Here is a 21,176-nt window from a genome sequence, read left to right as displayed (position 1 = left end):
GAATTGAAGGTGATCTAGAGCCCGTAAGGACCAGATCTTCTAAAAATAGCTCAAATAGCAGCACTTACCAGTGAGCTGCCTCTATTTTTTAAATTTTATTTATTTACTCGCAAGCTGGTCTCGCTTTGCTCGACATTTTTAATTTTAAGAGAGACAAAACTTAAATAGCATTTGAAAATACAACAAAAAATTTTAAGGACTTGGTCTTCACAAATTCATTTATTTTTTTACTTTGCTTCTTATAACTTTCGGAAAGACAATTTTAGAGAAAAAATACAACCTTAAAAATGATTTTAGGATTTTTAAACACATATACCTTTTTACCTTTTAAATTCCTTCCTCTTCTTTCCTGACAATTTAAATCAATGTTTAAGTAATTTTATTTAATTTTTTTTATTGTAAAGAATAATAAATACATTTTAATTTAATTCTTCATTTTAGCTTGTTTTTTTTGACAAAGAATATTTGTGAAATATTTCTTCAAACTTATGATTAAAATTCAAAAAAATTATTCTGGCAAATCTAGAAAATCTGTAGAATCAAATTTAAATCTTATTTCAAAGTCTTTTGAATTTCTTTTAAAATATTGTTCAGGAAAGTCTAGAAGTAATGTTTTGTCTTTGTTAGAAATATAGCTTGGTCCAATTTGTTATATATTCTAACAAAGTGCAGATTGGATTTTAACCTATTTAAAAGATGTCATCAAAATTATAAAATTAATCTTAATCAGGAAAAATGACTAATGATGTTCCATAAATAATTTTTTTAATTTTTTTCAAAAAGATTCGAATTAGCTAGTTTTTCTATTCATTTTTTTCGGTTGAATTTTGAATTTTAAAGAGTCGAAATTGAAGATAAACTATGTTTTAAAATGTTATTTTCATTTTTTCCGTGTTTTCTCCTCTTTTAAACCGTTCAATTAGGTGTTTTTTTCATCATTTATTCTTTACAAAAAAACCTTTCGTAAAAGGAAAAAAATGTACGACGGCATGACAGACAGAAATGCCCATTTTTTTATATGTACAGATTTATTTATTAAAGGTAAATTGAGCAAATTGGCTATTTCTGGCAATTTATTTAAGTGTGTATTAAACTGGTAGCCCTTCACATTAATCAGTACCCAAGAAGTAGTTCTTGGTTTCAGAAAGGTTGGTGACCCCTGATCTAGAGACTTAAGTTTTGAAAGTAAAAATAATATATTCACGTAATATCTTATTTTCAACACACCTAGTGTGTGTGTGTGACAATCATTGGTACTTTAACATTTATGAGTGGGGTACTTTTGGATACCCAAGACCCTTTTTTCAAACTGTTTAACCCACTTAAGGCTATAATTACTTCACATCAAATATTCCACTTTAAACATGGTTTTCTTTGACTAAAAAGGGCATTAAGGATGCGAAAAAAGTTTTACTTTACAGTATATCGATGGATAGGCCTAAAGTTGATCTATAGATATTCAGGCGTTGAAAGTAAAAAAATAATAATATATAATTTTTTTTAACACTAATGACCCGGTACCTTTGACACATACCAAAATTGAGGAGAGCCCTAATAGGTACGGTATATATGTAATTGGTTTCGAAAGTTAAATACATCAAAATGGAACCAGAATGCCTTTTTTTCATTGTGCGGCCCTCGGTGGAAAAAGTTTGGATACCCCTGCGGTATACCAATGAATCAAAAACGGTACTATACTCTGTTTGGAAAGTACTGGTTCCAGGTTGTGACGGCGCGTCTCCCTCACGTCGTGACATTGCAGAGGAGCATGTTCGGCAGCGCGCGCAGACAGAGTACTTACAAGCAGACACAGCTTGTAGACAGAAAAGAAAGAATGGACGCATTTTGACCTAAAACCTAAAGATACCGTGAAGTTATAACTAGAGATGTCCAATAATGGCTTTTTTTCCGATATCCAATATTGTCCAACTCTTAATTACCGATTCCGATATCAACCGATACCGATATACACAGTCGTGGAATTGACACATTATCATGCCTAATTTTGTTGTGATGCCCAGTCATCCGTGGTTTCAACAGAAGCCGCTCGCTCTCTCACCAACACAAGCACTCATGGCACTTAGCCAGTGTTGCGTTCATGGCCACAAAAAAAGTCGGACAACCCCAACGCCACACAATGTGTAAATGGCAGGTTGTAACAATCTGACTCCTCAATCAGATGTGTGCTTATTTTACTGCCATTCATTAAGGATGTTAATTTAAGGATATTATTGATGAAATATTGTCACTATATTTCATAAATACTAATAAAAAAAAGTATTTTACAGACAGAAAGTTACAGGAACTAAATGTAATCTCAACATTTCTTTTAAAGGCAGGACCCGCAGCTAGACATACAATACTAGCACATACTTCATGAAAAGTTTTTAGGGACCGAATGTCCCTTTGGGACAGGAGGACCCTATTGTATTTCTAAGGTTTTATTATTATTATACCGCCGCCTCTTTGAGCTGTAATTTGACCCCCTCAACATGATTCAAAACTCACCAAATTTAACACACACATCAGGACTGGCGAAAATTGCGATCTAATCAAAAAAGCCAAAACCCAAAACTCAAAATTGCGCTCTACCGCCCCCTAGGAAAAAACACAGACAAAACTGCTTGTAACTTCCGTTAGAAATGTCGTAGAGACATGAAACAAAAACCTCTATGTAGGTCTGACTTAGACATTGACATCCTTCAGCAAAAATCAACAAAAAACAAAGGTTTCCTAAAAAATAAAATTTGGGCCTCTTTGAGCTGTAATTCGACCCCCTTAAAATGCTTCAAATCTTACCAAACTGGACACACACATCAGGACTGGCGAACATTGCGATTTAATAAAAAAAAAAAAAAAAAAAAAAAAAAACTCAAAATTGCGCTCTAGCGCCCCCTAGGAATAAAACACAGACAAAACTGCTCCCAGGAAGAAAACACAGACAAAACTGTAACTTCCGTTAGGAATGTCGTAGAGACATGACACAAAAACCTCTATGTAGGTCTCACTTAGACCTACATTTCATTCATTGACATCCTTCAGCAAAAATCAACAAGAAGTCGGCAATTACCCCTTCAAAACAAAAGTTTTGTAAAAACCCGTCACCTTTTTTCAAAAATTATCTCCTCTGAGCGCGTTTGTTGTGTCGGCTTCAAACTCGCACAGGAGAGAGATTGAACCCTTCTAATTAAACGTTGTGCAAAGAGTTTTTCTAACTGCTCCGGTTTTGATTTTACGAGCCTTCAAAGAACCGCTCCTGCCGTCTCAAGATGGCTGCTTAAAAGCAGGAAGCACCAGCGTGACCACACAATGCAGAGAAGGTAGGTACTGTGCGGGTAAAGATATGTCGACTGGGTGAAAGAAGGAGGCAGCAGTTTGACACCAGGATACAGAGAAGGTAGGTACTGTGCGGGTAAAGATATGTTGACTAGGTGAAAGAAGGAGACACCAGTTTGACACCAGGATACAGAGAAGGCAGGTAATGTGCGGGTAAAGATATGTTGACTAGGTGAAAGAAGGAGGCAGCAGTTTGACACCAGGATACAGAGAAGGTAGGTACTGTGCGGGTAAAGATATGTTGACTAGGTGAAAGAAGGAGACACCAGTTTGACACCAGGATACAGAGAAGGCAGGTAATGTGCGGGTAAAGATATGTTGACTAGGTGAAAGAAGGAGGCAGCAGTTTGACACCAGGATACAGAGAAGGTAGGTACTGTGCGGGTAAAGATATGTTGACTAGGTGAAAGAAGGAGACACCAGTTTGACACCAGGATACAGAGAAGGCAGGTAATGTGCGGGTAAAGATATTTTGACTGGGTGAAAGAAAGAAGCACCAGTGTGACACCAAGATGCAGGGAAGGTAGGTAATGTGCAGGTAAAGATATGTTGTCTGGGTGATGGCAGGAAGCACCAGCGTGTATGGGTGAAAGAAAGAAGCACCAGTGTGACCCCAAGATGCAGGGAAGGTAGGTAATGTGCAGGTAAAAATATGTTGACTGGGTAAAGGCAGGAAACACCAGCAAAAGTGGGTCCCGTCCATCGCTGCTTGCAGCTTTAATTTTGTTATTGAGAGCAAGATCACTTATATCAGAACATTATTTTAATAAAACATGGTGGCAGAGGGGTTAGTGCGTCTGCCTCACAATACGAAGGTCCTGCAGTCCTGGGTTCAAATCCAGGCTCGGGATCTTTCTGTGTGGAGTTTGCATGTTCTCCCCGTGAATGCGTGGGTTCCCTCCGGGTACTCCGGCTTCCTCCCACTTCCAAAGACATGCACCTGGGGATAGGTTGATTGGCAACACTAAATTGGCCCTAGTGTGTGAATGTGAGTGTGAATGTTGTCTGTCTATCTGTGTTGGTCCTATGATGAGGTGGCGACTTGTCCAGGGTGTACCCTGCCTTCCGCCCGATTGTAGCTGAGATAGGCGCCAGCGCCCCCCGCGACCCCGAAAGGGAATAAGCGGTAGAAAATGGATGGATGGATGGATTTAAATTGTTATGAGACATGCACCTGGGGATAGGTTGATTGGCAACACTAAATTGGCCCTAGTGTGTGAATGTGAGTGTGAATGTTGTCTGTCTATCTGTGTTGGCCCTGCGATGAGGTGGCGACTTGTCCAGGGTGTACCCTGCCTTCCGCCCGATTGTAGCTGAGATAGGCGCCAGCGCCCCCCGCGACCCCGAAAGGGAATAAGCGGTAGAAAATGGATGGATGGATGGATGATGTCAGGTTTGAGACAGGTGTGGCCACAGAGTGCACGTCTGATGTTGCTCACATGTGCTCCACTGAATGCTCAGGGAGTTTGTGCGTTTGCACATGAAAAATTAGAGGGAACATTGGTCCCTAGTGTGTGAATGTTGTCTGTGTTGGCCCTGCTATGAGGCGGCGACTTGTCCAGGGTGTACCTTGCCTTCCGCCCGATTGCAGCAGATAGGGTCCAGCACCCCCCGCGACCCCAAAAGGGACGAGCGGTAGAAAATGGATGGATGAAGAACATGCAAACATACTGATAAAGACCATGCGTGAGGTCTGCGGAGACTTCCCACCTGTCTGCCAACTTTCCAGAGAACACAGAGGGGTTGGGCAGCAGCGCCAGAGGCAGAACTTGGACGTAGACGGGAACGTCTGCGGGATTCTGCAGCGTTACCTCTTCGTCCTGAAGAGACACACACACACGCACGCACGCACGCGGCCCTCAAAACGAAGCAGGAACTTTGACAACGGCGTAAGACATTCCTACACGTGTTTGCGTGCACAAGAGGCGGATTGTGTGCGACTCACAGAGGAGCTGTTTGTGTTGGTCAGAGGGAAAGTGATGCGCTGCGAGGAGTTGACCACAGAGGGCCAGGTCAGCTGGGCTGTAATTTTAGCCTGCACGTTTTTCTGGAGGTCGGTGTTGACTTCGAACACTGCTTCAACCCTACGGGGGGGAGGAGAGAGAAAAATAACTGTAAATAGCCCTGCGTCATGGGGCTGCTAATTATAGAGAGACAAAAATGGATGAACCACTGCTCACATGTGGCCCGAGCGCTCTTTCAACTCTTTCCACCGCCTGAGAAGTTTCTCGTGAAGATCCACATCAGCGTCCCAAATGTCCTCCTGCAGCGCCATCCCGTGAGGCCTGGACTCGGCTGTTGATCGGGAGCGGCACGTTTGAAAGCTACCTCTCTTTGTTTATAATGTACAAACCCCGTTTCCATATGAGTTGGGAAATTGTGTTAGATGTAAATATAAACAGAATACAATGATTTGCAAATCCTTTTCAACCCATATTCAGTTGAATATGCTACAAAGACAACATATTTGATGTTCAAACTGATAAACATTTTTAACACGTGACGAAGAAGTTGGGAAAGGTGGAAATGAATACTGATAAAGTTGAGGAATGCTCATCAAACACTTATTTGGAACATCCCACAGGTGTGCAGGCTAATTGGGAACAGGTGGGTGCCATGATTGGGTATAAAAACAGCTTCCCAAAAAATGCTCAGTCTTTCACAAGAAAGGATGGGGCGAGGTACACCCCTTTGTCCACAACTGCGTGAGCAAATAGTCAAACAGTTTAAGTACAACGCTTCTCAAAGTACAATTGAGAGAAATTTAGGGATTTCAACATCTAAGCTCCATAATATCATCAAAAGGTTCAGAGAATCTGGAGAAATCACTCCACGTAAGCCGTGACATTCGATCCCTCAAACGGCACTGTATCAAAAACCAACATCAATCTCTAAGGGATATCACCACATGGACTGAGGAACACTTCAGAAAACCACTGTCACTAAATACAATTTGTCGCTACATCTGTAAGTGCAAGTTAAAGCTCTACTATGCAAAGCGAAAGCCATTTATCAACAACATCCAGAATCCCCGCCGGCTTCTCTGAGCCCGGGATCATCTAAGATGGACTGATGCAAAGTGGAAAAGTGTTCTGTGGTCTGACGAGTCCACATTTCAAATTTTTGGGGGAAATGGTGTGGCGAAGTTGGGAGAGTGGCCGTGCCAGCAACCTAAGGGTTCCTGGTTCAATCCCCACCTTCTACCAACCTCGTCACGTCTGTTGTGTCCTTGAGCAAGACACTTCACCCTTGCTCCTGATGGTTCGTGGTTAGGGCCTTGCATGGCAGCTCCCACCATCAGTGTGTGAATGTGTGTGGGTATGGGTGAATGTGGAAATAGTGTCAAAAACGCTTTGAGTACCTTGAAGGTAGAAAAGCACTATACAAGTATAACCCATTTAACCCACAAATATTCGACATCGTGTCATCCGGACCAAAGGGGAAGCGAACCATCCATACTGTTATCGACGCAAAGTTCAAAAGCCAGCATCTGTGATGGTATGGGGGTGTATTAGTGCCCAAAGCATGGGTAACTTACACATCTCTGAAGGCACCATTAATGCTGAAAGGTACATACAGGTTTTGGAACAACATATGCTGCCATCCAAGCGCCGTCTTTTTCATGGACGCCCCTGCTTATTTCAGCAAGACCATGCCAAGCCACATTCAGCATGTGTTAAAACAGCGTGGCTTCCTAAAAATAAAAAATAAAAAGAGTGCGGGTACTTTCCTGGCCCGCCTGCAGTTCAGACCTGACTCCCATTGAAGATGTGTGGCGCATTATAAGGCGTAAAATACGACACCCTAACCCTAACCCCGGACTGTTGAAGGACTGAAGCTCTACATAAAACAGGAATGGGAAAAAATTCCACTTTCAAAGCTTCAACAATTAGTTTCCTCAGTTCCCAAACGTTTATTGAGTGTTGTTAAAAGAAAAGGTGATGTAACACAGTGGTGAACATGCCCTTTCCCAACTACTTTGGCACGTGTTGCAGCCATGAAATTCTAAGTTAATTATTATTTGCAAAAAAAATAAAGTTTATGAGTTTGAACATCAAATATGTTGTCTTTGTAGCATATTCAACTGAATATGGGTTGAAAAGGATTTGCAAATCATTGTATTCCGTTTATATTTACATCTAACACAATTTCCCAACTCATATGGAAACAAGGTTTGTATTTATAATGCTACTATCGTACATTTTACATACTTTTTACCTTCTTTTTGCCCTTGTGTGCATTATCCTTTCCATCCTTTGTAACTGAGCTACCATGTGGAACAATTTTCCTTGTGGATCATTAAAGGGGAACATTATCACCAAACCAATGCAAGCGTCAATATATACCTTGATGGTGCAGAAAAAAGACCATGTATTTTTTTAACCGATTTCCGAACTCTAAATGGGTGAATTTTGGCAAATTAAACGCCTTTCTGTTTATCGGTCTTTTAGCGATGACGTCAGAACGTGACGTCACCGAGGTAATACAGCCGCCATTTTCATTTTCACATTACAAACACCGGGTCTCAGCTCTGTTATTTTTCGTTTTTTCGACTATTTTTTGGAACCTTGGAGACATCATGCCTGGTGGGTGTGTTGTCGGAGGGTGTAACAACACTAACAGGGAGGGATTCAAGTTGCACCACTGGCAAGAAATCTGCCGCCAGACCCCCATTAAATTTGTCCGTGCATTTTACCGGCGATGCTAAGGCAGACATGGCACAGAGATGTATGGATAACCTCCGGATGCATTTGCAACGATTAAGTCAACGAAATCACAAAGGTGAGTTTTGTCGATGTTGTTGACTTATGTGCTAATCAGACATATTTGGTCGCAGCATGACTGCCAGCTAATCGATGCTAACATGCTACGCTAATCGATGCTAACATGCTATTTACGCTAGCTGTATGTACTTTTGAAACTAGATACCCACATTTAATGCGAAACAAACACTTACCAATCGACGGATTTAAGTTGCTCCAGTGTCACAAGATGCGAAAGTCCTGATTTTTTGGTCCGCACATTTTACTGGCGATGCTAATAAGGCCGCCATGCTATGGGCCACTTCATTAGGTACACCCATGCTATGGCCGAATAGCGTCAATAGCTATTTGCTCAATAGCTTCAATTTCTTCTTCAATTTCGTTTTCGCTATCTGCCTCCATACTCCGACCATCTGTTTCAATACATGCGTAATCTGTTGAATCGCTTAAGCCAATGAAATCAGAGTCTGAATCCGAGCTAATGTCGCTATATCTTGCTGTGGTAACCGCCATGTTTGTATTGGCAGCCCTGTATGACGTCATCGCAAATAGCGAAAATCAAGAACTTTAAAGCTTTTTTGAGGGATATTCCGGGAGGTGTAAAATTGTGAAAAAAACTCCGAAAAATAAAACAAGCCACTGGGAACTGATTTTTATAGTTTTTAACCCTTTTGAAATTGTGATAATGTTCCCCTTTAAAGTATGTGTGACACTTACATTTCAGCACAAAGGGGAGCCCCACGTAGCAGTGATCTCCACACTGCAAGCTGGCGTCAAAGTAAATATTTGCCACCTGCGAAAGATGCGGGAGAGAAGTGTCACGATGGCGTCCAAAAACACCCGCGACTATAAGGGGGTTCCCACCTTGGACTTGCGTCTGGGCTCCAGCTCGTCTTTGTTGTTGCGGAGGCGCTTGTAGTAGAAGCGGATGTCTTCTGTTAGGGAGCGGATCTGCTCCAGCCTCACTCTCTGCGTAAACGAGCTCCGGATACCAAAAATTTGGTGCACGACTTTCCCCTGCGGGAGGAAAACAGCAAAACATCTAAGAACGTTTTCAGCCGGTTGTCCCGGGAGAGGTGCTTTGTGTCTTACGTACTGGGAAGGACGGGGGCAGCACCATGTGATTGGGGGAGCTGCTTAACCGGCCCACTGCGATGAGAGCTTTCACCGGGACGGTCAATATCTGAGGGGTGAAGAGTCGGGAGTGAGCGGCGGTGAAAAGGAACTAAAGGGAATGACCACCCACCTCGAAGTCAGTGGTGAGGTGTATGGCTCCGTCATAAGCGCCTTCCAGGGCATTGGCTACTAGAGTCACCCTGAACGCTGCATAGAAGCCTGACGCTAAGACCACCTTTCAAGACAGGAATGATTATTGGTTCGGGGTCAGCAAAGACAAAAACCTCCAAAACATGAAGACAAATGCACTGGGAGAGTAATAATGATGAACAGTAGGGACTAGGGTTGATGTTCGGAAACAGGTTCTCCCGATTATTCGATAAGAAAAGAACCGGTTCTATGGATCTATGGAAGTTGGATAAGAAAAGAACCGATTCTATGGATTCAAATCCCTTTTTGAGAAACGGCTCCCGTTATCAAAGCCACTATAGCATGGGTGTCAAACTCTGCTGATCTAAAAGTGAGGGTTGGTTTGGATGAGGCCTCTTATAGTAAAACTGCTTTGGAATAGTCATTAAAGTGAAAAGTATGTTTATTTAAAAGTCAACAGTGATATGTTTGAGGCCTGTTTGGAGAAAAATGCATTGGAATAGTGACAACAGTGCATGATATACTGTACTGATCTAAGAGTCTTGATTTGGTTGAGGCGTCTTTGAAGTAAAACTGCTTTGGAATAGTCATTAAAGTGGAAAAATATGTTTATTTGAAAGTCCAACAGTGAAATGGTTGAAGCCTGTTTGGAGAAAAATGCATTAGAATAGTGACAACAGTGCATGATATGCTGATCCAAGAGTCTGAGTTGATTTAGTTGAGGCTTGTTTGGAGTAAAAATGCATTGGAGTAGTCATGGTAGTGCGAGATATGTTTACTTAAAAGTGAGCAATGATATGGTTGAGGCCTGTTTGGAGTGAAATGCATCAAAATAGTGACAACAGTGCATGATATGCTGATCTAAGAGTCTGAGTTGATTTGGTTGAGGCTTCTTTGGAGTAAAACTGCTTTGGAAGACTCATTCAAGTGAAAAATATGTTTATTTAAAAGTGAGCAATGATATGGTTGAGGCCTGTTTGGAGAAAAATGCATTGGAATAGTGACAATAGTGCGTGATATGCTGATCTAAAAGTCAGGGTTGATTTGGATGAGGCCTCAATATAGTAAAACTGCTTTGGAATAGTCATTAAAGTGGAAAAAATAGGTTTATTTGAAAGTCAACAGTGATATATGGTTGAAGCCTGTTTGGAGAAAAATGCATTAGAATAGTGACAACAGTGCATGATATGCTGATCCAAGAGTCTGAGTTGATTTAGTTGAGGCTTGTTTGGAGTAAAAATGCATTGGTGTAGTCATGGTAGTGCGAGATATGTTTACTTAAAAGTGAGCAATGATATTGTTGAGGCCTGTTTGGAGTGAAATGCATCAAAATAGTGACAACAGTGCATGATATGCCGATATAAGAGTCTGGGTTAATTTGTTTGAGGCTTCTTTGGAGTAAAACTGCTTTGGAAGACTCATTCAAGTGAAAAATATGTTTATTTAAAAGTGAGCAATGATATGGTTGAGGCCTGTTTGGAGAAAAATGCATTGGAATAGTGACAACAGTGCATGATATGCTGATCCAAGAGTCTGAGTTGATTTAGTTGAGGCTTGTTTGGAGTAAAAATGCATTGGTGTAGTCATGGTAGTGCGAGATATGTTTACTTAAAAGTGAGCAATGATATGGTTGAGACCTGTTTGGAGTGAAATGCATCAAAATAGTGACAACAGTGCATGATATGCTGATCTAAGAGTCTGAGTTGATTTGGTTGAGGCTTCTTTGGAGTAAAACTGCTTTGGAAGACTCATTCAAGTGAAAAATATGTTTATTTAAAAGTGAGCTATGATATGGTTGAGGCCTGCTTGGAGAAAAATGCATTGGAATAGTGACAATAGTGCATGATATGCTGATCTAAAAGTCAGGGTTGATTTGGATGAGGTCTCAATATAGTAAAACTGCTTTGGAATAGTCATTAAAGTGGAAAAAATTGGTTTATTTGAAAGTCAACAGTGATATATGGTTGAAGCCTGTTTGGAGAAAAACGCATCAGAATAGTGACAACAGTGCATGATATGCTGATCCAAGAGTCTGAGTTGATTTAGTTGAGGCTTGTTTGGAGTAAAAATGCATTGGAGTAGTCATGGTAGTGCGAGATATGTTTACTTAAAAGTGAGCAATGATATGGTTGAGGCCTGTTTGGAGTGAAATGCATCAAAATAGTGACAACAGTGCATGATATGCTGATCTAAGAGTCTGAGTTGATTTGGTTGAGGCTTCTTTGGAGTAAAACTGCTTTGGAAGACTCATTCAAGTGAAAAATATGTTTATTTAAAAGTGAGCAATGATATGGTTGAGGCCTGTTTGGAGAAAAATGCATTGGAATAGTGACAATAGTGCATGATATGCTGATCTAAAAGTCAGGGTTGATTTGGATGAGGCCTCAATATAGTAAAACTGCTTTGGAATAATCATGGTAGTGGGAGATATGTTTATTTAAAAGTGAGCAATGATATGGTTGAGACCTGTTTGGAGTGAAATGCATCAAAATAGTGACAACAGCGCATGATATGCTGATCCAAGAGTCTGGGTTGATTTGGTTGAGGCTTGTTTGGAGTAAAAATGCATTGGAATAGGCATGGTAGTGCGAGATATGTTTATTTAAAAGTGAGCAATGATATGGTTGAGACCTGTTTGGAGTGAAATGCATCAAAATAGTGACAACAGTGCATGATATGCTGATCTAAGAGTCTGAGTTGATTTGGTTGAGGCTTCTTTGGAGTAAAACTGCTTTGGAAGACTCATTCAAGTGAAAAATATGTTTATTTAAAAGTGAGCAATGATATGGTTGAGGCCTGCTTGGAGAAAAATGCATTGGAATAGTGACAATAGTGCATGATATGCTGATCTAAAAGTCAGGGTTGATTTGGATGAGGCCTCAATATAGTAAAACTGCTTTGGAATAGTCATTAATGTGGAAAAAATTGGTTTATTTGAAAGTCAACAGTGATATATGGTTGAAGCCTGTTTGGAGAAAAATGCATTAGAATAGTGACGACAGTGCATGATATGCTGATCCAAGAGTCTGAGTTGATTTAGTTGAGGCTTGTTTGGAGTAAAAATGCATTGGTGTAGTCATGGTAGTGCGAGATATGTTTACTTAAAAGTGAGCAATGATATTGTTGAGGCCTGTTTGGAGTGAAATGCATCAAAATAGTGACAACAGTGCATGATATGCCGATATAAGAGTCTGGGTTAATTTGTTTGAGGCCTCTTTGGAGTAAAACTGCTTTGGAAGACTCATTCTTTAATTTCATTTGGCCCTTGAGGCAATATCAAATTAACATTAGAGCTGGCCCGCCGGTAACACCACATTCACCGCCAATACTCATACTTGCCAACTCTCCCGATTTTCCCAGGAGACTCCCGAAGTTTAGTGCCCTTCCCGAAAATCTCCCTGAGCAACCATTCTCCTGATTTCCACCCAGACAACAATATTGGGAGCGTGCCTTAAAGGCACTGCTTTTAGTGTCCTCTACAACATGTCGTCACGTCCTCTTTTCCTCCATATAAACAGTGCGCTGGCCAATTCACATAATATATGCGGCTTTCACAAACACATACTTGGTCAACAGCCATACAGGTCACACTGAAGGTGGCCGTATAAAAAAACTTTCATTGTTAAAAATATGCGCCACACTGTGAACAAACACAAAACAAGAATGACAAAACACATTTCGGGAGAACACCCGCACCGTAACACAACATAAACACAACAGAACAAATACCCAGAATCCCTTGATGCACTAACTCTTCCAGAACGCTACAATATACACCCCCCGCTACTACCAAACCCTGCCCACCTCATTTTCTATTTTATTTTTGAATTTATTAGCATGTGGAGAAAGTTAATGTTGATATTTACCTCAGAAGGCTGCAAGTAGAAAAGAGGTATTCATTTTTTTTATTACATTTTATTTAATATACCACTGATGTCCGTGCGCGTGACGTCATGGACTGTCAGGAAATATTAGCGCAGCACCACTAGCAGCTAAAAGTTGTCTCTTTTCATCGCGCAATTAAAGTATTAAAGTATTCTGGACATCTGTGTTGCTGAATATTTTGCAATTTGTTCAATTACTAATGGAGAAGTCAAAGTAGAAAGATGGAGTTGGGAAGCTTTTGTCTTTAGCCACACAAACACACGGTGATTCCTTGTTTGGGACGGCGTGGCGCAGAGGGAGAGTGGCCGTGCGCAACCCGAGGGTCACTGGTTCAAATCCCACCTAGAACCAACCTTGTCACGTCCGTTGTGTCCTGAGCAAGACACTTCACCCTTGCTCCTGATGGGTGCTGGTTGGCGCCTTGCATGGCAGCTCCTGACATCAGTGTGTGAATGGGTAAATGTGGAAGTAGTGTCAAAGCGCTTTGAGTACCTTGAAGGTAGAAAAGCGCTATACAAGTACAACCCATTTATTTATTTATTTATGTTTTTTGAAAGTTGATTTTGCACTATTACGTTATATAAGCTCTGCCTGTTCCATGAGAGGAAGCCCAGATACCCGGAGGGAACATGCAAACTCCACACAGAAAGTTCCCGAGCCCGGGATTTGACCCAGGATTACTCAGGACCTTCGTATTGTGAGGCAGATGCACTAACCCCTGTTCCACCGTGCTGCCCTATTTAAGCCTTAATTGTTCAATATTCATTGCAAAACTTGTTTGGGTCCCTATTAAAAGGTTAATTTGTTCAACCTTGGCCTGCGGCTTTGTTCAGTTTAAAATTTTGGCCCACTCTGTATTTGAGTTTGACACCCCTGCACTATAAAAAAGAAAAAGATTTGTTTCTTCATTCGAATCCCTGGGAAGGAATCCCGTGTCACAGGAAATGACATAGCTCAGTCATTCGGCGGCAGATACAGAAGTAGCAACAACGGACCGGAAAAAACGCTCCAAGGCATGGCTTTACTTTACTAAGAAATACGACGAGGAAACGGCTATCTGGAATTATTGCCAGGCTTCGCCGCGGCACACTAGTGTGCCGTTAGATATTGTCTGGTGTGCCGTGGGAAATGCTGCAACTTCACCTAATTGGTTCCAAAAAAATATTTTTGGGGGAAATGTATAGTTATAATCTGTAATTACTGTGTCGTTCCTTAGTGTCCGTGCTGTGTAGAACTTGGCTGTAGAACTGTGATCCCAATATGCAGACCACAGCGTGCAGGTAAAAAAAAAAAAGGTATATAAAAGGCCAAAAATGAACAAAAGGCAATAAACCACAGGGATGGCTATGTAAAATGACAGTAAAACTGAACCGGTAAAGTAGACAGAAACAGAATGCTGGACAACAGCAAAAACTTGCAGCGTGTGGAGCAGAGATGGACGGCGTCCACAAAGTACATCCGTGCATGACACGGCAATCAACAATGTCCCCACAAAGAAGAATAGCAACAACTTCAATAGCCTTGCTTGCTAACGCAAAGCAGGTACGGGGAATAGCGCTGAGAGGAAGACATAAAACTGCTACAGGAAAACACCAAAATAACAGCACAAGACAAGAACTAAAGCACTACACACGGGAAAACAACAACAAACTCAAAATAAGGCACAAGGAGAACCTGGTGGAGTTTCATTTTTAACATTTTCTGCTGGTGGTGTGCCTCTGGACTTCTAAATGGAAAAAAATGTGCCTTGTCTGAAAAAAGGTTGAAAAACCTTGCTGTAAAGGGAGCAGGACAACAAACATGTTGAAACATGTTCAGGCCATACAGGTTAGAGAAAGGTGTCGTGGAGAAGCAGCGAGAGAGATGACGAAGCACGCCCCTCTTCCTCTGCTTCAACCTGCAGTCCCAGTGACAGTGCCGGTGAGTAACTAACGTTAACTGTTCCCGGTTCTTTTCCATACCTGCTCACTTGTAGCCTTTAGGCTAAAATAATAAGAGGTAACAGGTAATAATAATGAGTCAATTCTAGGCCCCATTCTGTTTGCTCTATATCTCCTCCCTCTCGCGAGAGATTTTTAAGAGGCATGGAGTGTTCTATCACTTTTATGCAGACAACTGCCAATTTTATATGCCGATTTCAAAAGGCCATGGCCCCCTGACACCCCTTCTCAACTGTCTATGCCACGTCAAGGCTTGGTTAGCCCAGAATTTTTTAATAATGAATGAGGGGAAAAACTGAAATTGTAGTTTTGGGTCCGGCCCTCACTGACTTGGGACCATTGCAAAATGATGTGTGTCTCAAGGTCACCAGTCTTGGCGTCACTAAAGACAGCCATTTTAAACTTGACAAACAAGTCAATGGCGTTTTGAAATCCTGTTTTTATCATCTTCGTCTTTTAGCAAAGGTAAAACCCTTTTTATATTTCAGCCTATTTGAACAAGTCGTGCATGCTTTTATTTCAAGTGGCCTAGAGTACTAGGGTGCACTTTATGCTGGCATTAGCCTAAAAGCTCTCTCCCGGTAGCAGTAAGTCCAGAATGCGGCAGCAGGACTTTTAAGAGGGACAAGGAAACGCCAGCATATACCGTATTTCCTTGAATTGCATGCGCCTGCCTAGAATTACTCGTTTCGCAAAATATTATTTCTATTAGCGCATGCCTAGAATTTCCGCCGGGTCAAACTTGTCACGTCACGAGTGACACTTCACCTGTCATCATTTTTAAAATGGAGAAGGCTGATTTCAATCATTTGAAATCGAATAAAGGGAAGAAGATTAAGAGCTATTCAGTAAGATTTAAGCTCCAAGCTATTGAATATGCTAAAAAGAACAGTAAGCAGCAATGTTTTATGAATATACCGTAGCTGCGTGTGTCAAATATGAGTCATTAAATGACTCCCGCCTCCTGGTGGTAGAGGGCGCTAGTGATCTTTCTTGCGACTACTCGGCTGCAGAAGAAGTGACAACAAGCAGCAAGAGTTCATTTTTTCCTCTCGCTTGCACTTTTAACATGGAGGATTACATATCTAAAATAACAGTTTTCTAAACTGGATTTTCAATCGAAGCAGGAGGAAATAAAGGAAGATCTCCATCGAGACAGAGACTTTTAAATTTGAAGAAAGATAAGGAAGACTTCTATAAACAAGTTATCGATGCTTTTGATCAGAAGGAGCTGCGCATGGACTTCATATATAAGTAAAGGTAAGACCATAATAACGTTTTTTTAATTAAATGTGCTTTTCATGATGGTGGGTAGAGTGGCCGTGCCAGCAACTTGAGGGTTGCAGATTCGATTCCCGCTTCCGCCATTCTAGTCACTGCCGTTGTGTCCTTGGGCAAGGCACTTTACTCACCTGCTCCCAGTGCCACCCACACTGCTTTAAATGTAACTTAGATATTGGGTTTAACTATGTAAAGCGCTTTGAGTCACTAGAGAAAAGCGCTATATAAATATACTTCACTTCACTTCCTCCTTACATCACACTCAATTTTATAAGCGCAGGCCTAAATTTACCGCATGCCTTTGGTAAACGCCGGAGTGAGAAGAGGTTTTAAATTAATTAGGGCCCCGGCGGCAATTCATGGAAATACGGTATATACAAAACTCTCCATGTCCCACATTTCTCAATCAATTGGAACCGTTCCAACATCAACACAGTCCACCCACTCCAGACATTCAAGCATCTCAGTTCGGCTTACTGGCGGTTCGGCAGCTTGCTCGAAGAGCGTTCCACTTAATTCTAGTACCATTTATCTTCCTTAGCAAGCGTGACCAGAACACTTGTGACTCTTTTGCTTGTGGGGTTCTTACTGTTTTGTAATGGGACGGCGCCGCGTTCTGCAGCTCTTGCAGGCGTTGGGACGCCAAGGTCAAGTTCCCCTTCTCGGCCTTGAGCAGCTCCATCGACAGATTGTCGCCTGTGACGTGCCACGCCCTGATCTCCAGCTAATGAGGGCGATGGAAGTCAAACGGGGGGTGGCGTGCTGCGGCATTCATCGATGGATGTAGGAGCGACACTCACCTCTATGGGGTTGCTGTTCACCACCACAAATATGATGCTGCTGGTGTCGGTTGCGCTGCGAACGCCAAAGTCCAGGACGTTCTTCTTCAGACTAGGTGGCAGCACGTGGGGCTGAGGCAGCCAGAAGCAAACATCACACCTCAAATGATCGTTAGGTGAATTAGGGATACTTATGGCCCCTTTTCCACGGCACAGTTCAAACTGAACAAACCGTGCCACATGTGGTTGCTGGTTCCAGTAGGAAGGGGATTCATATGGCCCCATTCGTCACGGTTTACCTGACAAATGAAACGTGCACTAGCCAATATCTTAAAGGCCTACTGAAAGCCACCACTACCGACCACACAGTCTGATAGTTTAAATATACATCCATCCATCTTCTTCCGCTTATCCGAGGTCGGGTCGCGGGGGCAACGACCTAAGCAGGGAAACCCAGACTTCCCTCTCCCCAGCCACTTCGTCTAGCTCTTCCCGGGGGATCCCGAGGCGTTCCCAGGCCAGTCGGGAGACATAGTCTTCCCAACGTGTCCTGGGTCTTCCGCGTGGCCTCCTACCGTTTGGACGTGCCCTAAACACCTCCCTAGGGAGGCGTTCAGGTGGCATCCTGACCAGATGCCCGAACCACCTCATCTGGCTCCTCTCCATGTGGAGGAGCAGCGGCTTTACTTTGAGTTCCTCCCGGATGGCAGAGCTTCTCACCCTATCGCTAAGGGAGAGACCCAAACTCATTTGGGCCGCTTGTACCCGTGATCTTATCCTTTCGGTCATGACCCAAAGCTCATGACCATAGGTGAGGATGGGAACGTAGATCGACCGGTAAATTGAGAGCTTTGCCTTCCGGCTCAGCTCCTTCTTCACCACAACGGATCGGTACAACGTCCGCATTACTGAAGACGTCGCACCGATCCGCCTGTCGATCTCACCATCCACTCTTCCCCCACTTGTGAACAAGACTCCTAGATACTTGAACTCCTCCACTTGGGGCAGGGTCTCCTCCCCAACCCGCGAATGGCATTCCACCCTTTTCCGGGCGAGAACCATGGACTCGGACTTGGAGGTGCTGATTCTCATTCCGGTCGCTTCACACTCGCCTGCCAACCGATCCAGTAAGAGCTGAAGATCCCGGTCAGATGAAGCCATCAGGACCACATCATCTGCAAAAAGCAGAGACCTAATCCTGCGGTCACCAAACCGGAACCCCTCAACGCCTTGACTGCGCCTAGAAATTCTGTCCATAAAAGTTATGAACAGAATCGGTGACAAATATCAATGATGAAATATTAACATTGCAACACATGCCAATACGGCCGGTTTAATTTACTAAATTAAAATTTTTAATTTCGCTCGTCAGTATCATGCTAAAACGTCGCAGTATGATGACGCGTGCGCGGGACGTCACGCATTGTAGAGGACATCTTGTTCCAGCACCGTTCCCAGCTATAAGTCGTTTGTTTCCATCGCATAATTCCACAGAATTCTGGACATATGTGTTGCTGGATCTTTTGCAATTTGTTCAATGAATACTGGAGACGTCAAAGAAGAAAGCTGTAGGTGGGAAGCGGTGTATTGCAGCCGCCTTTAGCAACAAAAACACAGCCGGTGTTTCATTGTTTACATTCCTGAAAGATGACGATGAAGCTTTACTATGGTACAGAGCGGTCAAACCAACACTGTTGGATTGGACCACACACACAAAGTAGAGTGTATTATGCAGCGATCATTTCGAAAGATTGTGTTTCGAAGAGGGTCCCTTGCGAAGGACAGAGATGGGCATCGTCACCACCTGTCGACTGGTGCTGAAGAAAGGTGCGGGGCCGACCTTCAGGTTCTACAGGTACGACCATATAATCTCACTAAAACACTAGTAACACAATAAGCAGATAAAGGATTTTCCAGAATTATCCTAGTAAAATTGTCTAATTACATCTGAATCGCTCCCACTGTATAGTCTTTTTTTTTCTCCCCTAGTCGTTCACTCTCACTTTTCTCATCCACGAATCTTTCATCCTCGCTCAAATTAATGGGGAAATGGTCGCTTTGTCGGTCCGAATCGCTCTCGCTGCTGGTGGCCATGATTGTAAACAATGTTCAGATGTGAGGACCTCCCCAACCCGTGACGTCACGCGCACATCGTCTGCTACTTCCGGTACAGGCAAGGCTTTTTTTATCAGTACCAAAAGTTGCGAACTTTATAGTCGATGTTCTCTACTAAATCCTTTCAGCAAAAATATGGCAATATCGCGAAATGATCAAGTATGACACATAGAATGGACCTGCTATCCCCGTTTAAATAAGAAAAGCGCATTTCAGTAGGCCTTTAAAATGTGTTTGTGGCAATTCCAACTTTAACCACACCATCAGTTGCTATGGAGCGGCACTTTCCATCATTTTCAGCTTTCTGCATTGCAAAATGATTCACACAAAATCCACCCAGGAACGGGGCCTTATGAATCCCTTCGTTCCTCGCTTTTTAAGAAAGTGAGGGCTGCAAGAAACTGGGCCTCGCTCGGTACCGTGCAGTGGAAAAAGGGCCACTTGGCATCTTTAGAGTACCTCTAAGAAGCCTGTGTAGGCCCTGACAGGCAAGTGGAACTTTGAGGCGTTTGTGATGAGCAGGATGTTGCTGTCGATGTGTATGGAAGGTCGGACCGGCCGGAAGAGCAGCGAGAAGATGTAGCAGGACTTGTGCGGGGGGATGAGGATGGGCTCGCTGAAGTTTTGCACCTGTGAAGATGAAATGCCCCCAGGCCGCGGTGTCATTTTTCTTGTCCAGATATGAACGCCATCCCAGGTGGGGACTCACCTTGAACATGGTTTTGGCCTCTTCGGGCAGGGACACGTTGTGTATCCGGATGGCAAAGTTGAAGGCATTTGTGAGTAATAACGGTCTGTCCACAGGGTCGACTGGACTGTCCCGTATGTGGAACAACGTAGCTGTGTGGTCAAAGCCCAGGTAGCTGCATACAGAAGGAAACAGTGCTAAAGTTAAAGATTATATATATACTGTATATATACATATATATATATATGTATATATACTGTATATATACACACACACATATATTCATATATGAAATATTAAGTATATGAATATATATGTACACATATACATAAATGAAATATTAAGTATACAAATATATATATATACACACATATACATATATACATATATACACACATATATATATACATACATATTTATGTATGTATATATGAGTATATATAAATACATGTGTGTATGTATACATACATACATATATACATAAATGAGTGTATATATATACACATTTATATATATATATATGTATATATATGTATATATAAATATTTATATATATGTACATATATAGACACACATACATATATATACATACATATATAAAATATGTGTGTGTGTGTGCGTATATATATATATATATATATATATATTTTTTTTTTTTATTTATTTTTTTTTTTATTATTATTATTATTTTCTACAAGTTTTTTTTATTTGTGATGTAGTGACTCCAGCACATACTTGTTGGTCACAAAAAGCATTCAAGAAGTTTGCTTCTTTTATGAATTTATTATGGGCCTATATATACATGTATGAAATATTAAGTATATAATATATATACATATATATATATATATATATATATACACACATACATATATATATATATATACATATACATACACATATACACATCCATCCATCCATTTTCTACCGCATATTCCCTTTTGGGGTCGTGGGGGGGGGCTGGCGCCTAGATCAGCTACAATCGGGCGGAAGGCGGGGTACACCCTGGACAAGTCGCCACCTCATTGCAGGGCCAACACAGATAGACATTAGTGCATCTGCCTCACATATACATATATATATATACATACACATACATATATATGTATGTATATTTGAGTAT

General features: G+C 41.9%; 1 protein-coding gene across 2 annotated transcripts in view; it reads right to left on the bottom strand.

The window, feature by feature from the left end:
* Positions 1 to 21,176, bottom strand: part of tmem131 (transmembrane protein 131) — a 72,433-nt gene that overhangs the window by 42,678 nt on the left and 8,579 nt on the right. For both annotated transcript variants that reach the window (XM_061887986.1, XM_061887985.1), the window contains exons 9-19: positions 20,075 to 20,228; positions 19,825 to 19,995; positions 17,272 to 17,382; positions 17,061 to 17,195; positions 9,346 to 9,450; positions 9,196 to 9,282; positions 8,964 to 9,116; positions 8,817 to 8,892; positions 5,517 to 5,631; positions 5,282 to 5,420; positions 5,047 to 5,156 (exon numbers count right to left, since the gene is read on the bottom strand). In XM_061887986.1, the coding sequence (XP_061743970.1) occupies positions 5,047 to 5,156; positions 5,282 to 5,420; positions 5,517 to 5,631; positions 8,817 to 8,892; positions 8,964 to 9,116; positions 9,196 to 9,282; positions 9,346 to 9,450; positions 17,061 to 17,195; positions 17,272 to 17,382; positions 19,825 to 19,995; positions 20,075 to 20,228 (1,356 nt within the window). The remainder of the gene's footprint in view (positions 1 to 5,046; positions 5,157 to 5,281; positions 5,421 to 5,516; positions 5,632 to 8,816; positions 8,893 to 8,963; positions 9,117 to 9,195; positions 9,283 to 9,345; positions 9,451 to 17,060; positions 17,196 to 17,271; positions 17,383 to 19,824; positions 19,996 to 20,074; positions 20,229 to 21,176) is intronic.

Source organism: Nerophis ophidion, linkage group LG26 (assembly GCF_033978795.1).
Source record: "Nerophis ophidion isolate RoL-2023_Sa linkage group LG26, RoL_Noph_v1.0, whole genome shotgun sequence".
In the NCBI taxonomy this organism is placed as follows: Eukaryota; Metazoa; Chordata; class Actinopteri; order Syngnathiformes; family Syngnathidae; genus Nerophis; species Nerophis ophidion.
Note: the sequence above shows the minus strand (reverse complement) of the source record. Positions and strands in the feature narration are given on the sequence as shown.